Source organism: Anneissia japonica, unplaced genomic scaffold (genome assembly GCF_011630105.1).
Source record: "Anneissia japonica isolate Jap-2015-1 unplaced genomic scaffold, ASM1163010v1 scaffold673_len1821605_cov196, whole genome shotgun sequence".
NCBI classification, from domain to species: Eukaryota; Metazoa; Echinodermata; class Crinoidea; order Comatulida; family Comatulidae; genus Anneissia; species Anneissia japonica.
The window spans coordinates 650,734-670,118 of record NW_022717449.1 but is presented as its reverse complement, the minus strand read 5'-3'; the positions used below and the strand labels follow the sequence as shown (position 1 = coordinate 670,118).

The 19,385-nt window shown below is 33.2% G+C and overlaps 1 protein-coding gene across 1 annotated transcript in view; it reads left to right on the top strand.

The window, feature by feature from the left end:
• Positions 1–18: 18 nt before the first annotated feature.
• The window catches only part of LOC117110246 (SH2 domain-containing adapter protein F-like), a 43,672-nt gene continuing 24,305 nt past the window's right edge, over positions 19–19,385 (top strand). The window contains exon 1 of the mRNA XM_033252876.1: positions 19–517. Within this exon, the coding sequence (XP_033108767.1) occupies positions 164–517 (354 nt within the window). The 5' untranslated portion in view covers positions 19–163. The remainder of the gene's footprint in view (positions 518–19,385) is intronic.

Sequence of the window (19,385 nt, the reverse complement as noted above, 5' to 3'; positions counted from 1 at the left end):
TTGAAGAGCGCCATCTTTACAACGATCAGACCGTGTGTGTGTGTGTGTGATGAGAGGAAATGAATACATCCCCCATATATAATCGTGAAAAGTGAGCAGATATAGACGCAAGCGGAAAACATACGACTGCAACAGAATTTAGGATATTTCCATCTCCGCCAACATGGCGAAGATATTTAGAAAATTGGGAAAGAAACCAAAGCCACCAAGTCCAGATTACTCAGGCTCGGGGAGAAATTCTCGCCTTGGTAGTGGCTCCATCCGAAGCCCTGTGAACGAGTTCGATGATGATTACAACAAAGACCCACAGCTGGCCCGAATGGGAAGTGGTAGATTTAGCCAAACGACTGATACCCTGTGCTCTGTGTTTGGGCCAGACTCAAATGTCGGAACATTTTCGTCTCAGCAAGGCGCTGGAACATTTAATAATTCACAGCAAAATCCAGCAGATACAATCGAATCTAATCGACGAACAATGGGATATGATAATTCGTTACCCAATTCACCAACGAAAAAGGTAGGTGTAGGCTAGGCCTAGCCTCCTAGGCCTAGGCCCCTAGGTAGGATTTGATAAATAAAAAAATGTTATCTTACAAAAAAAATCCATGATGTCAGGCAGCCTCTCTAAATTATTAAAATTATTGAATATGACTAGGTCCATGTATATGTTATAGCTCCAGATGCATGACTGAACAAAAACTTGAACTCCAACATGCCATTGTGATGTACTGTAAGCCCTTGTAAATATAAAATTTACCAAATATTGATATTTGGTGCAGTCCTTTGCTTTGGAAATTAAAACGATAGGAAGGAGAATATTTTTTGCTTTTTTAGCGACACATGTCCATTTTTATTGATAGGAAAGAACCAAGAAGTTATTGATTGTATAGATAGAAACTAATCTGTTGCGAATTGTGTCAGAGGTGATTAGCATACAACAGTGTCAATGAACGTTCATTGACATTGATTCTTACATACAGCTTTAGTTTCATGTTTTTTTTGGCATGCTCTTCTTCATTTCCTGTGTATAATGTTAGCATAGTTAATGACAGTGAGACAATCACAAAACGAGTATGTATATCAAAAACTAATCCACCAATTCAAATACATTCAGTTCTTATAATGGTTTCTACAAGATCAGTCAATAATAATTTATTTATTCTTTCTTTTTTTCTGGTTTCACTAATTATCTAAGTGGTTCAAAAATGTAATAAACAAAAGAAATAAGTATTTAAAGTATAAAATGGTGTGAGTATTGTATCAACAACTACTGTATTTAACAGAATTTTAACAATGATACAGGTATTTATTCAATTCCAAACTAAACCAGGGAACTCACAGTAAGATAACATTCATGATTTCAAAAGCTATTCATGAGGGATGGACCGTAATGAAATACATCGTTTTCCAAGGCCTAAAAATCTTTTGAAGTTGGAGTTCACAGCTTGAAATATATCGTAAATGAGACGCATTGACATTGACACGCGATTGCAACACATGCACTGCAACATGTATGAAAACGATATTTTTATTTTATTTATAGATAAATGTTTTCATTTTTTTTAACATTAGATATTGTCTTTTAGGTTTAACAATAAGAAAATTAAAGTTACAAGAATAATTTTGACACTTGTACGATAGAATATCAATACGTTTTAACATTCTATCGTACAAGTGACAAAATTATTCTTGTACAGTAACTTGTACGATAGAATGTCAATACGTTTTAATGGCACTTCCATGTAATGTATTTAAACCTTCAAATTCCTGCCAATTATGTGCTATTTTTTACGATCTACATTTTTGGATCCTCGGTTATAAGCCCATCCCCCCCAACTTGACGCAATCTTGTGTTTGGAGGTGGGGTGCTTATACCCACGTCAGTACAGTAGTGTATTTCAACCTAAGAAATCTAAACCATGTTACTTGATATATTATTAAAGCAAAAGTCAGAGGTCAGTTGCGGTACTTCCTGGTGTTGTCACGGTCGTAAACAGTACATATCCTGATATCATTGCAAGTGTTTGGTCATGTCAAGACTAATTATTCATCACTAGGCTTTATGGAGTTAGGGATGCTCCCCATAATAACTTATCTTCATAATTAGGATCCTACTAATTATACCTGGTAATACTTACAGTATATTCAGTATGAATGACTTGGAATTCAGAAGCTGTTTTTGCATGATTCCCATTAAAAAAACAAAAAAAAGAAAAAGAAATTGCATAGTACTGTAATTCAAATGTATTGTAGTAGTAGTAGTGCTGATTTAGCTACTTGTCCAAGATTATCCCAGAGGGAGCAGAGGTATCAGTTGACCAGGTCACGTAAGACTATTATAATATGCATTGTGTTCAAATCTAAACAAATAATAATTACATACTGTATACCCAAGGCATTATAATGATCCAGGGTATACTTCTGTTGCACAGTCATAACCTAACAGACCAGATCTAGATTATTGTGATAACTGCAAAATGTATTAAAAATCTTTTTGAAAGATATGGCTCAATGCCTTGTGGCTTAGGTGAGACATTTGTATATCTTGTTTTGTGAACCCACCGCCCGCCAGTATTGATGATTTCGAATAAAAGTAAAATTTTATTTTTGGCCAATTAATGCAGCCGCTGCCAAGAAAAACTGGAAGTTTCAAGGAAAAAATAAAAGTTTTTCTTTATCTTTAAATTACATGCCTGCTGCTGCTTTGAATCTCCAGAAATAATATGTACAGTACAGAATGTTCTTCCTACTGTATATAACTTTAAAGCATTTAACCATCTCATTACTACATTCAACAATACAATTTTATTCTTAAATAATCATACGTATGGATGTTTTTGGCAAAACCATTGCTAAACAAGAAACAACAAACATTAGACTCCAAAGGCATCGCGCAAACGTTCTTCATGCGCTGAGGCAGCTTTGTTTTTGGCCCATTTCCATAGCACTGCTTGCACGGAGCTTTTTCGAGTGATCTCCTTCTCAATAATACCTCCATGGTTATAAAATGGAGCTAACTCCATGATTAAACCCATGGAGAATATAGCTTTATACATTAGTGATGTTTATCAAGCTGGACAGAAGGTGTACTTTGTCACCGTTTTTTAAAACTGGAAAGGGTAACCTGATAAGTATAAGGACACTGCCATTCTTCTATCGCTGTAAAACAAAATGGTACAGTACTTTCATATTTAATCATCTTACAATAAAAAATTGCCCAAAAGACCCGGTAGATAATTATTATAATTTATAGACTACATATTTCATTGTATATCATTGTACAGTATAGTACAATATTTATGATTTATATGTCAACTTTAATATTAGTTTTCGGTTGCATTGGTACCGGTATCATTAACTTAAAATTATTTATTTTTTTTATCAGCTTGAAATACAATGATAGTACTGTCTGGTCACAATATCATCATTTATATATATTGTGTAAATCTGCTTAACAATAAACAAAACAAACAGTGATAATAAGTTATGCAAATAAGATTCATCTTAATAACACATACAAATACTACATTGTCTAATAACGAAGTCTGGTCACAATATCACCAACTATGATTGCACCAATTTGCCCAACTTCAAAATATGTTGTCTACTGTAGTTAAATTACACTATAAACAAGGGAAAACAACTCTGCCAATCTGTAGCAAAGGTTTTTGGTTAGCATAAAAAACTTGGCTTTTTACCAGGGGACCTACTAAATTTGCAGTAAAGGTAAGTATAGAAGATTGATTCTATGTTGACTACCTTTACCATACTCTATTCTTGGAAAATCTGAAGGGTAATTGAACATTATGCATGAAATATTGCTAAGGTGAACTTTAACTAAAAGCTGAGCTTATGAATTTCCATGATATGTGCATTATGGAATGAATCAACACATAGCTAATTACCTACAAACACTGGACAAATTTCTACTTATTCGTCTTAACAAATTATTTTCGCATCATAGTGATGTCATTCCTTTGTTGTTTCTAAAGTGACCGAAAATTATTTTCAATTATCTCGCTCATAAATTGTGACTCTATTGAGCAATGTGTCGCCAGGTTGCTCATGAGGAAATGTGCTTATTGTCTACGAGCAATTGATTCACGTTCATTCAGAGACAGCAGGTAGCAGAAGAAAGAGAATCCTCACATTGTTTATTAAAATTTACAATACAACACAGACTCAGGGGGAAAAAGTCTTGGATTCTTGGCCCCTCTAGCAATTTTCCCTTTTTTTTTTTAAAGAGAAAACACATAGGAAATCTTCAAATCCTGAAGGAATTATAGGTTTATTATAGGAATTGAGTATCCTTATATTGGCCTGGTTTATTACAGGCCTGGATTGATTGGTGATTTTTCGGAATTCAAATAAAAAAAAAAATCTTAGACAAGATTCTTTTTAGCTTTAGCTCCAACTAGGCCTTGGCAAGACCATGTTTTCCATTTGTGTTTCCTAAATAGGAGTACCCCTATTTAAGGGACATCCTATTAAGGGGAAAACGTTTATTGGTCCCAAAGGTATGCCGTTAATAGGTGTTCTATTATAATACTGTATTTATTTATTTATTTATTCAACAATCTCTTAAGAAGGTTCAGTATAATTAACAAGAGACCTATGGTAAGTCTGTGCTTGCAAGTTGCACTTTTACTAGGTTTTTGTTTTGGTCCATCACTGAACCTTTGAATCCAGGGAGCCTGTTTTTGACATACTGTACAACCATGGTACAACTACAGTTTAAACATAGGAGATTACTGTAGACCTAATGTACTGTGCATGTAATGAATATAGGAACCTGTTAAAGGTCACCTTACCTTGAACTCTACTTCCTGTTTTCCTCTTAAGTCCATGCTCAAGGAATTATGAATATTTAATAGTAGGTATCTTTATAATTTTATAATTTCATTCACATAAAATAGAAATGAATTAGTTGTCATGAACTGGACTTCTCGTACTTTAAAATTGTACAGCGGTAGGAAACCGAAAATAAAAAGTGTGTGGAAATTGATCTTGAGCATAGTGAAATGTTGAAACACTATAGTACTCTATTATAGTTATTATTCCTGAGCCGTTTGAACATGTCCAACAGAGTGAAATGTACATTTTAGGAAATGCGAGTAACCATACTACTGTATAATGAAATAAGTATATAAATTTTAAGAAACTAAGTTTATTGAACACTGACAGTTAAGTTTCAGTGGTAAATGATTTTAACAATGATTATTAATTTTGTTTATTCGAAACTTTCAATATTAATATGTATTTTTTATTTAACTAAATATACATTTTTTAAAACTTTATTTATTTTTTTTTTGGTAGGCTAGTTACTGTAGATGTCAAAAACCATTAGAGCACAGGTGTGATTGCAAGGAAACGGTGCAATGGTTTTGGATCCCTGCACTGTTTTTGTGGTTTTCCTTTTCTGGTTAATTTTTTTAGGATACACTAATCTGTTCTTGATTTCTTTCTCTGGTCTTTTTTGTCTGTTTTTTCTTTAAGCTCACCTTGTCTTTTCTTTACTTGAATATGAATATGTATGTTGACTTGTATATGTATGACATGGTGCTTAGAGACAATGTTTATTTGCGCCCTATAAATTGACCTATTATTATTATTATTTTAATTAAGGGGTTCTTTCTCATATTCTGATGTATAACTAAAGTAAGCTCAAAATTAATTATGACATCAGCTTGTTTAAGTGATACTTAACATGCTTTTCAATGACCATACAGTAATAGAGAAAGTATAAAGTGATTTCTGGTTGGAAAGTAGAATGTTGACGATTAGGTGTGTACTGTACAACACGACAGATGTTCAGATACAGCCAACTCGGAGGCTGCCCTTAAAAGGACATGCAAGTCTTAAAGCAGTGATGAATAATGAGAAATTTAATGTTGTCTTTGTGATGTTGCCTTTTGAGTCATCAACGATAACATTATACAGATGTGATCTGATATTATTGTTTTGTTAAAACAATAATATTTCAATGTCGTAATGGGAAGGTTACAGTTTGAAATCAAAACAAGCAAAAAATAGACTGTTATGTAATGTGGATTGAAGTCTTTCATTTTAAAATTCAAATATTGATCTAGAGTAGGCATACTATAGTATATGCACAGCTAAACATTACACATTGCTATGAGAATTACAATATGTTTTATTTAAATGATTTAATACATGTTTTAAAAAAACAATTAAAAATGTAAGTGATTTAATTTAAAGCATGTTGATAATTTTTCTTTCATCATCTTTCTACATCTAAGGATTTTTCTTTCTTTTTGGTTATACTGTATATTGATATAAAAAAAATCCTTAATGAATTTAACATTATAGAGGTTTATTAAATATTATATTACTACTAGTAATATATTGGATAACTATTAGTAATGTATGTAAAATTTCCATCCATTAGTATTTATTTATTATTTGCTAAAAGCAATCAAAGGAATGTAAAAAAAACCAGTGATTCAAGATCTTATACTATACAGTATAGTACTGTACAGTAGGTCCCATATCATCAATAATGTGACTTTCAGTTTCCGTTCCATTCACATTCAGAAGTTGAAGAAGAAATGCTACTGTGAAAGGTTATACATATTAATGAGTTGATGTTTTTATAGTTGTAGCAAAAATTACAAGCATATACTATATGATTTTAACCCATGATGACCCTTACATACCAAGCTGTAACTTACTACCCATGATGCATCTTGATCACAAAGATGCAACTACAGTCCATTTTACGTACCCCTTGGTGCCAAGGGGTGTTCGTAAATTGAAAAAGTAAACCGTAAACTACGGTAGATCAGATGTCAGTTTCCAATACCTAGGCCTAGCTGTCCCCTGCCATTGAGTGCCGATAGGCTGATGGCGGCCAGGCCTAGCACAAACCGCAAACCGACAGTGCAGCAGCAGCATCGTCTACTGCGCTAGAGCCTAGCTGAATTTACCTTTGATAAAAACCAAATATTTTAATAATCATTGGCATTATTTTAACGCTTATTCAAACATCTGTATGTTTTTCTATCGTGTTCTAGTTGTTAGATCGCCGAATTGTGTTGTTTACATGCATTTTGCGATCAAATCTAGCATTCATTCATGATGTCAATTTGCTGACCCCAACACTCTTGTCCGTCATTGTAAACATGTGCACTCAATTGCGTTGGTAGTTCATTGTTGGTTAGGATTATTACATTAATATAGTGATTATTATACCAGAAATGGAAGAAAAGATCGAACTATTAATAAATACATACATAAACCTGATTTTATTAAGAAAAATACTGTACATTATCACTTTGTAAAACGTCCGCAATCTGACTTTTTTTACGGTAAAAATTGGTCGATGATGATGTCATCAGGTGTAAAGACCATTCGTAAAATCGACATTCGTAAAATGGACGTTTTACTGCACTTAATGATTCACCTGAATCATCAGGCTATAACTACCCATGATGCACCTGAACCACCTAGCTACAATTGCGTCATCATAATTATCTACCACCATTACAGAGTTTCCCATGATGTAGCACTCTACTGTAGCTTAACCACAAAAACTACAACTTCCCATGATGCATTTCTTTTTCTTAACTGCTAAATATAAACTCTTACCCATAATGCACCTCAACCAAGCTATGCTACAACTATATAGTACGTTAACAACATATTATGATTACTGTACCTTCCCACAATCTACGCCTTTCCCATCATGGGGCATTATAGCAATGAACGCTCTAATTATTCATTTGTTATAAGCATAGGGCATCACAATACCCTGAATAATTATTACTATAGGTGCATATAGGATCCTATATTACAAGGGAGCTTTCAGTTTGTTAGACAACGTGACGCGAGAACAGAACCGCTTAAGCGTTACCATCTTAACGGGCATCCTACATTCTCTGAATACATAGATTTGGTCAAATTGCGTCCTAGAATACACACGACGAGGAGAACTTTACGTTTTCGCATGCACGGAAGACTTTTAGTGAAGTCATTACATTCTACATCTTACCGTCGTCGTGCAATCAAAGGTTCCCTACTATTAGGATTACAGTAGCCTGTAACACACTGAGAAATTTACTATGGATTTGTACATGCTCGGAGATTGCAGCTTACTGTGTTTTTCACTGTATTATTTACATGCATGTGAAGATGATAGTAATTTCGGTAGAGATATTTTGGAAAGTCCTTGCTGCAGATGTCACTTGTAAAATGTTATCTCATATGAATCAGATGAGAATAATACTTATATAAATATTGTAGTTAATTATTCATTGTCAATAATAATTTATGAGTCATCACTGATACCACTGTTGTTTGGCTGATATCCATTGTCCTATAAACCCTGAGTACTAAATTTCAATGTTAATAAAAATACATTCCATTTCCAGTGCATGTTTCTTTTTATGTATGATATGTCGGTCAATCAGTCGGTCAGTCTTAAAAATAGCACATCGTGCCAGCTAATGCCTCTGTTTTTCATTACCTCTTCATTGGATCACACACCTATAGAACAAATACTCAGGTCCCTGGGAGAATGTCATAAAGTCGAAGAATGGTGAGAGAGACAATATGAATAAGTGCCTTGCCTGAAAGATACAAGCAAAATGCACAGAAAAAGGCTCGAACCCCTGACCTTAAGGGTGAGAACTTGAACTGCAGCCAAATTATAAAGACAATACATTTTCTCTAAAAACTATCATCCAGCTATAAATACAGTAGTATGTACTCTGGGAATTTCTATTACTATAAATCAAGCAGTTAATGAATATAGTATTTGGTAAATAGAAAAAAAAAACTTACTGTAACTACTTGATAAAAATTTCAGTTTGTAGTTTTGATGGATTTGATGATATTTGATGGATTTCAATGGTTTGAACTATCACACGGTGACTGAGATAATAAATTAATGTTCAATATGTTTCAGAGGACAATATTCCAATTTTCTTTTCCATTTTAGCATCTTTGACATTATCAGGCATTGATACCCGTCATTGAATTGCAATTTCCTACCATTCCTTGAATCTGAATTGAGAAATTTTCTCATCCCTAAATTCCAATACACTGAATAACTGGCGTAGGTAATTAGTATGTTAAATTGAATCGTATACACATACTGTAGCTTCCCTGTATCCGACGATAACCTTGAGTTATCTGTGTGACAAGTACTTCATTGGGAATTGCATCAATTTAGGAAACGCCAATGTTTTCCCAAGTGATGCAAGCTCTTGCCAGATTGTCTCCAACGAAAGCAACAACCTCAAAGCTGATCTCTGCCATTTGTAATATGCATAATATATAGTGGACTGTTCATGATCTAGAACTCAATAATAATTTAAAGATTTAATTGTAAGCATTACTGTACATGATTTGACTGCAGGTCTGAGAAAGGATCTGCAGGTTTTGAGTTTGACATTTAATTATTTTTCAGGAGTACTCTTGAACTACACAATTTTATAACAAAAATCAAAATATACAGTTGATTTTTTAAATATGGGATGTCACTTTACTAGGCTTAGTGAATGAGACTATAGTACCTTTATTCAAAAGTACAGTATGTCAATCCACTGTGCAAATTTTATCCCAGAAAAGTAACAAATGGAAATGCCACTGACAATAGCCAATTCATGAATCTTGTGACTCAATTTTTTTTTCTTAATTTTTTGTGTCCAATTAGGGCCTACTCACTCTGGGGAAACCGTTCTGCCTACAGTACTACTACTACAGCCAAATGGCACAGGAATAATCATTTTCAAATTTTAAGAATACGAAAATCCATGTCATGTCTTTTATGAGAAAAAAAAACAAAAAAAAAAACAGTCCTTTGTTCATGCAAAAACTAAACATGAAGTCCTGTACAACCTTGTAGTTTCTCCCAGATACTATGTGAGTGACACATTTGTGGTAATAATGTGAACATTGATTGCCCATCATTTCTGTCTGTCTAGTAGAAACAAAGAAATGGACAATTTATAATGGGTTTATTTCCAAATGATTTATTTTACTTGATGTTGTTCTCTCAAGGGATTTCTACAATGGCTACTTAATCAGGCATTCTCACTCATGTGGCAAACAAATGCTCACTATATCTACACAATTATCTTTATTGTCCAAAGCAAGTACAATATTTAAAGTCTCTTAAAAATAACATATTTATCCCATATTAGGTATAGAAATTAAATAAGTTATAATAAGTAGAAAACAAAAACATTTTTATTTTGTAAGTATAGGCAATATTCAAATTATTAATGTGTATCAAGTTCTTGACCTACTTACACTATTGTGTGCACCATGCAATTATATTTATATTGACATAGACATTTAAAGCAACATTGTCTGATTATAAAGAGGTCATAGTTCGCGCAAAAACATTAAAACAAATAAGTGGCAATATTTCGTTAATGTTAATGTGGCCGTGTTATATACAGGCGATACAGTCTCGATAATTTGGTTGTGTTTTATAATGTGTTGGTGTTTAGTTTCTGTACGTAATATAATGATCGTGGGTGCATACATATTAGATAGTGAGAAAATACAGGCCATGTCAGCCTAATGACAGTGATAGAGAGGAGACTTCATAGTTTATATATTTTTAACAAGAAACATACTGTATGAATGAATGTAAGGTAAAATAATATTGTCATATAATTAAAATAATAAAGATTTGTATATAGCTTGCATCCTTTTCAGAAGACTGCATTAAAGGCATGCAAGAAAAAATAGAAAACAGCATGAAATATAAACAAATATTTCCTCTGTGTGTTTATGGCCAACACAGATTACTGTGCAATGATTGATTGGAAATATGTATAGAAATTTGACACATTTATCACATTTTATTGTATATACAGCTGTATATTGAACAAAAAAAATTAAAGTACATCAAGTGTGAAGTATTTATAGTCTTTCTTGACAAGACTATTCTTAGTAACAGGTATTAATAAATAATGTTGTCTGATAATTCACAGGAGTTGTGGATCTGTTCAAACAGAACTTATTTGCTTTACATTCAGCTATTTGTAGTGTTTGTATAGTGATTTACAGTACAATCCCATTTACAGTAGGCCTAAATGTGGTCTCACTGATTTCAGAGAGCACAGTTCACTACTGTGAAAGAGTCATTTAAAATGATAAAAGATTGATCCACCTGGTTATGTGATAGACTTTATCTGGGAGAAGAACAAAACTAAGCTGATGGCAAATAATGGTGTTATCATATGAACAGCGAAAATCTTTAGTTATTACCATAACATTCTTGTACAGTAGGCTTTGCCATCAGGACTACAGCACCCTCAATAAATATATTTAAAAAAAACATTTAAAATAAATCTTTGTGTTTTCTGCAAGCATACCTCCACGCATGTGGATAATTGTAAAAATTAAAAAATAATACTGTAAAGAATGTCCTGATTAAAGTATTTAAAGGAATATATTTTTGCATGTTTTGATGTGTGGGTTACAAATTAATTAATAGGTACCAGTACCTTGACAAAAAAGGTGCAAAATCACGCCAGACACTGTGTTGCCAATGGATGTATATGTATTTTATCATAACAAATGAAACTTAAGTTTGGCCTGTTTAGCATTAGTTGGAACAAGAGTTCTTACTATCCACAGTCGTGGGCTGATCCGATTTACAGTATTACGATATCACAATATTACGGCATATTGTTACTATTTTGATTATTTTTTTGTTCTGATGAGATTTAAAGTAGGTCTTTTAGTTTTTATAAATAATCTTCTGTTGTATATATAATAATCATTGATAAATCTAGAAATAGCCAATAAAAAACTATGCTTTTTCACAGATTTAATGCAACTTCTTGGCTATTTTTACCACATATTACCAAGAAATGCCCAGGGCATATCCTGAGGAATATTGACCTGAGTACATCCACAGCCATTTTTGAATAGCCTACACTGTATGATGTAGGTTGTTAATTAGTTTTCATTTAAAAATGAGAACAGGAAAATATTTCTTTGTCAATTAAAACAGATCTGCATTTGAATAATACCGTTACTATCCTTTGCATAGGGCCTCAAATTGGCTTAATCAATTTTATTTTTCATTCATATTTAAAAGGATAGTGACTTAAATTACTAGTGGTAGTGACTAGCCATGTATTGTTGATTATTGTGTAAATGTCTGCTTATAAATTTTTACAGTTGTACTGTAGAACATTTTAGGATAAATTAATATGAAGTCGATCTAGTTAATTTAAAACTGTACTGTATGAATGCATGGAATCAGTGAAGCACGTATCAAAACATTTTATACGTTTTCGCTTGCTACGGCACGCTTTTTTTCCAAGCATTTACACATAGTTTATCAGTAGACATATTATGGTACCCACCCACAATCATTTTCACGGTTGACTAATCAATATTCTTTAGATGCAACATTTCATAATTTGTCAATTTTGATTCTGGAAGTTCAGTTGTGCTATACAGGTGAAAGGTCATAACAGGTATTATTACTCGGTAGAGTAAGATACCATTGCCAAGTGTATTCAAACCACTGTAAAATTCATCTACTAGTTGTGGAGCAAGTCTGTTAGTTTCACTTTATTAGTTCTGTTATTTTCAAGTTGTTTTCTTAAGCCTGTACCTTCATATTGATGTAGACTCCTTAACAATATTAAACCAGACTGACTGTCTGCTCTATGTTTATTGTAATTACCTTTGAAGTGTTTACAAAGATATCATGTAGTAATGCGTTTATTGTAATTGATGGTTAATGATCAAAAAATGTGATTTTTAATAATTAATCTAGTTAAGATTATTTTAGGATACAGTATATCAGACCATTGTTAAACATTATTCCTCTATAATCATTCATTCCATTCTGTCTGTTTTTATACCAGTTATTTTAGGACTTCAGTGCTTTGGATTGGATAACATAAAAACATTTAGTATTGAACAATAGGAAAAGCTGAAATATAGCCTAGATTTAAGTTTTTGGTGATGGTCAGGGGTACTATTGTACGGCATCTTTGGCCAAGAAAATCTTTACACTGAACACAAAAGAGCTTTATGACAAAATAACAAATTATACTCTCATAGTTTCAAAAATTTAGATATTCAATATTTGTTTGCCGTGCCTTCTCCTCTTGTTCCACTTTTGAGTAAGATATAGATTAAATTATGCTCGCAGCACGTTGCTAGCTTGCCTACTACTGTACAACTGTACAGTAGATTCACTTCACTTCAGATAGATAAATATAGCCAGTGTCCTGGACTTGAGCCAATATGGAATAAAATAGTGAAACAAGAAGGAAGTAATTGACAAGTCTAATGGCTACACCCACACAATATATGGGTTAAAATCAATAGGCTTCAACTGTTTTCGCATCATATTATTGTTTTATTTATTATTCTTTTGATTACAGTTGATGAAAATTATTTCAATGTGTGACTTGCCATTTTTCTTAACCAAGCTGAGCTGATAGCTAAAGTAGGTTATGGTTTTGTGTGTGAATTCTGGGTTCTTGAGAGATGTTATTTATAATATTAATTACAAGCTCAGGTACAATGTAACACATTTTGAGTATGATCTGAATACATAGCTCAGCTAACCTTTTCAGAAAAGAAAAAAAAAATCAAATATTAGGTTTACATACTGTAAGGCATAGAACAGGGGTTGTTCTCAACCAGCTGTCCATGAGTGTGTTTTATACAGCTTACGAGAAAAAGCCGATAATAATATTTTCCGTTCGGCTTTGGCCTAGATTTCTAACCTTAATAATTGTGCATTCTGTTTTGCCGACTAGGCCTATATATTTCCCAACGAATTTTAGAATTTAATCAATCAAATCGGAAGAACTATCGCAACAAACAGCCAAGAAAAGAAATCGTAACACTTTCGGCTCCTCGCACAGTCGCTTGCTTGATGTTTCAGGTCTAGCCGACCTAGTGCGATAGCATGGCGGCACTCTTCTGCCTGTAGTGTGTAGTTCCATATATGGCAAGGGTAACTTTCTTAAGGTCAAGATGCCCTGTATGAGCGTCTAGCAGCTTATTATTTTCAAAAAATACTTTATTTGGGAAGGCTGACATCCCCCTCCAAACCCTGTGCTGCTCGGATGGTGCTACGTGCCAAATTACACATCTTGCCCTGGCCCTTAAAACTATTCAATGAACAATTTTGGCCCCTATTCTAAGTTAAGAACCCCAGGCATAGAATGTTGAATGTCCATCCATAAAAATGTATAGGACATGCTGGTAGTTTGGGGAGGGAGCAACTAGGGTAAAAATATATCTACATTTCTGAATACTTACGTTTGACAAACCAACTAAATACCTTCTGTCCCACAAAAGAGAACACCACTCGAAAAATAATAGAACAGTTGGCGTCTAGCGCGAACCACAAGCGATCCCGCAACAACTACAACAGGTTGTACAAGGGAAGGTCCTCCCTGTTGCAGTTTTGGACATCCACTTGCACCGACACATCCAAAATAGGGTGGGGCAGTTGCACTGACATGAACAAAGTTTCCGGCCTTTGGTCAGCTGAAGAATCATGGTTGCTTTTAGAACTTTGGGCAATAAACCGCTCACTCCAAGCTCTCCAGTCAATTGTTGTAGGTCGTTATGTCTGGTCGGACAATACAGTATTCTTCGTTGTCAGTTTTTATTGATCACATGTTTTTTAAGCATTTACTACACTGGTTTTAATTACTTCTGTAATATGACTAAAAGGTTAAATGTATTAGAATGTACTTTATTAGAAACAGTTCATCTTGATTTTTGTACTTTTGATGAGCACCAACACAACAAAATATTTTTTGAATAAGACTATTGATAGGCTATTGGATGTATCCTCACATTATTTTATTTGCTATGAACTGTTTTCAATAAGTTCAAAAATATAATAATATTGTTTCAAGTTAAAGTTGTCAGTTTTTTTTAAAATTGTATCAGGCATGTTTATCATGAAGTTTTGTTTTGTGGGAAGTGACACAATAGAGTAGCATAGCTCAATAATTGGTGGTCACTGTTTGTGCTGAAGAATTTTCAAGATTCTTTGGTACCCATTCAATTCCGTGTGCTGTTGTCTTTGTGTTTCAGCTAGCTGTCTGAACTGCAAGTATAAAAATGTGCACCATCTTTCGAATGAGACGTCTTGTTTGATACTATAGCTTGTGTGTGCATTTCAGAACCCAGTAGAACACTCTTTTGAGAAGAGTAGGGAATTTTATCCCTGTGTACAGTAATGTCTAACCACCACTAAAAGAATCCCAATGGAAATAAGTCTTTGAGGACTTTTGTCAGTTATCCTTCCTGGGTATTCACACCAAATAAATCCACTTATGATCGTGATAGATTCATTTAGTCTTTGGGACATAATTAAAAATTGCAATTTACAGTTCTAGAAATAGATTGTATACTGTAGAATGGTGGATTTGTAAATGTTTTATAAGAATAGCACTATACAGTAATTTCCTTGAAATTGAACCATAAAAGGATCTAACCTTAATCTAATCGTCTACGGTCTTGCTTTTCAATTAATATCGTGACGAGCACATACAATGTACGAGAAATGTCCAAGATTTGCACGGATGGACGGGCACAATATCTAACATACAATGGCTTATGTATATACTCGGAGAGAGGTTTGTTTACCAAATTTAATTTGCCGTTAATCATCGCAAATGTCTTCTACTGTACAGTATAATTCATCGATAGAGCAATGCCCGGATTAATTCAGTCACGCAAGAATGTAACTTACAAACTTCAAATTCATTTAATCTTTACAGAGGTATTTTTGTGTAATAGAAATTCAGATAGTGCAAATAATATACAGAGTTTACTTCCATGAATACTGAACTCTAAAACAATTTTATTTCATTGAGACCTACTGTACTGTGGAAATGTAATGCCCTGGAACAAATTTCATAAAATTTAAACCGTATTACTAGTCAGTATTAAATTTATGAACAAAATTCTCATTTAATCTAAATACAGTATACTTTAATAATTCAGAACAAAGAATTTATTTTCAATTACTAATAACAATATCTGACAAGATAGGAAGTAAATTTAAATAAAGTTTATGGTACAATAAACAACTTTAGGATGTTTTCTTGGCTTAGAACAATGTGGACTAATTAAAATGAGAAAGCCACTTCAGCGCTAGGCATAAGGATTGAGGAGAAATATTAAGTTGGTGCCATTAAAAAGACGTAGCAGGTGTTACATTAAGTGGTCAAGGGGTTAGAGTGTATCATCCAGTGGTCAACTAACCAATTAGACATAACTGTAGGCCAGCTAATTTGTGGTAATCTGTCAGTTTTTCATTATCTCTGAGCGTGTAGAGTGATCTTGATGACAACAGTGATGGTACAGTATTAAAGAAGGCAATAATGTGAAAGGTTAATTGAGGTCATAGATTCTGGCCTAAAAAGCGGTAATTATGTTTCAACTTCAGTAATGGTGTGATCACTATTAGTGGAAGTCCTGTAGTTATTAATATTAAAATTTTGGTGAAATTATAAATTAGAATTATAGTTTGTAATTTTAAGTTTTAATGTTACTGTTGCTGTTGTCATTTATTTGGTTCAGCACTAAGTTCAAAGTTGATGTCATTATTATACTGTGTGTGAGTTTGTAAGCAGTTCAATGCCATTTACCATTATCTATGTCTTATGGCACATTTATATTCATTGCATTGAAATTCTTAATTTAAAAGGACCCATGAACATCCGCTTACTATCTGGGATAATAAGAAAAAAGCCATTGCATTGAAATTCGTAATTTAAAAGGACCCATGAACATCAGTTTACTATCTGGGATAATAAGAAAAAAAAGCCTCTGTTTATAAAATAAAACATTAAAGAAAAAATATGATTTAGGATAGCAAATTTATTAGCAAGATTTGTAATTTGCTGGATTAAAAACAAATATTTTGTTAAAATACAATAATGGTAGTGGACAACACAATAATGGTAGTGGATTCTTAAAGTTTAAACTTTAACTAGATTATGGATAGTATTCCTACTTCCTCCATCTGTAAACCAGGTCAGTGAGTGGGTCATAAATAGGAATACAAATTTGTAATTGATAATTCGTATAAGCTAGAAGATGACCTCAACAAATAGATAGAATAAGGACAGATAGTCTAGTTCCAGATGTTGAAATCAAGGTCAAAATTTTGTAACTGTACAGTAAAATGCATTTATCATAGCCTAAATACACATAATTTTTTTTAAACGTTATTTCTTACCTACAGCATCCTCTACCTTAAAAGAACCATTTATTTTAAAAAGGTCAACCAAACATGTTTTCCTGGTTGTTTAAAATTAAAACCTTAAAATTGTTCTAGCTTAGTACCTGCCTTCCTATCCAAATGTAAATTAGTTGTATCCTTGCAATATCAATATTTTCTCTTTAAATTCTAATATACTGTACCACCATTAAAAAAAACACTATACTACACATACGATAGTTTGCTAACATGATTGCAGTAAGAACACAGAGTGACGTGGCGCGCACAACGGATTAATTTTAAGGACAGCCTGCTCTGCCGTCCACCAACAAGAATATTAATGGCACTCTGCTCCGACATCCACCAACAATCAGACATCATAGAGAGCGAAGATGGAGCTGTCCACGGTGCATTGTGTGTCTAGCTTTCTCTGATACAAGGCTTAGTTAGTACAGCACAAGTATGGAAAGAGATTTTTTGAATGTATTTTATTCTTTAACCACTAATTTTTTAGTGTGTTTGTCATATTATTTAAAAGTGAATGGCCTAGTTAACAACAGGTGGATGACCTAGTTTTAAATATGGGTGAATGCCCTAGTTAACTACAGATGGACTGGTTGTTCAGTTCTTGGATTTGCTATCTCATCATATAAATAATGAATTTTTTGTTAAATTTTTTTTACGAGGTGTGGCTTGCATGCAGAAGCGGAGTATTTTTTTTTTTTTTTGAGAAGTTATATTGTGTTTAAAATGAAAGCTGGCAGTAAGTTCCATAAGTGGTTGAGAAAAAAAAAAATCTGATGAGTAACCTACAGTATTCATTCACCTTTGAAGTACTTAAACACATAATTGAGGAAACTGACTAAAAAATTAAGGTGTGCATTAACATTTTATAGACACAAGTGTAGCTACTACAATGCAACTGTAAACAACACTTGCATGTTCCTTGCCTTCATGGCCTTTTTTTATTAGAACACTTTGCTGCAAGCAATTGACTATTATATACACACAAAGTTGTGCAAGTGGAGCAACTTGATAACTTGATTGTTCTAAGAGAGGGGAGCAGCCAGTGCCTCAATCGCCAGGGAGACTAATGGGGGAGGAGGGATTAAGAGAAATTGAGTAATTGAATGTAAATGGTATGGGACTATTAGAAAATCTTTTGGTTTTGCATTTAAGCTGTGAATAATTACTTCCATTGTGTAGACTTCTACCAAGAGATTGTTGTCGGGTAGGGGGAATCTGATCAGCAGAATGATTAGTAAGAGAAAGGCCTTTAGCAAATTTGAGGCAGTGGGCTGCTAACCTCTCATAAATCCCATGTAAAAATAGTGCTTCACACACTGATGTATCTATTTACTTTATCTTTTAATTTACTTACCTGTATATTGATAAGTTTTGAAAAGACATCAAATAAATACAATCATCAAATCCGATGATAGTAATGAGCAAAACATCAGGACACTCAAAATTCACTGGTTGATTTCCTATAGCATATTTTCTTTGCTCCACTTAGTTTACAACCAATTCTGGTCAGTTTATTTCCATCTTCATCAATCAATCTTAAATCATGATGGACATTTTTATTATTTAATTGGTTTCCCACTATTACAATGGATTAAAATATTTGTTTATAATTCTCTCTATGGCATTAGAGACTGCCTGATTGGAAATTGACATAATTGCGTATTCAGCTCAGGCTTGTGCAGTCCAGCTTGTACATCTTTTAGCTTTTCTAGAGTTAATTGTAATTTTTAGGTTGAATGTTATATTCAGTAGTCACAACCTTTTGTAAAACAATGTTTTTAATTGAAATCTGCATTCACCATCTTTAATAAACTATCAACACATCTAGCCATCCATGCATTCCTACCTCCTTCTGAATATTAGGGGTTAAAGTTGAATCCAGGTGTGAAAAGTGATAGATAGTTCTGGAATTGTAGACTTCAGATAGTGAAATGTAAACAAAATTCTTGTTTCACAATTCACAGATTTTATATAATGGTGTGAATATTATGTAGGATGTAATGTTTATATTTTTGAGCAAGCAATAACAGGGTCTGTTGCATCATACATAGACAGAATGTAAATATGTTAGGTCATTAAAAATTTCTGCCAATGTAAGTCAACTTTGTACTTTAAATTGGAAACTGTTAACTCTGAAAGATGACTAATACGTACA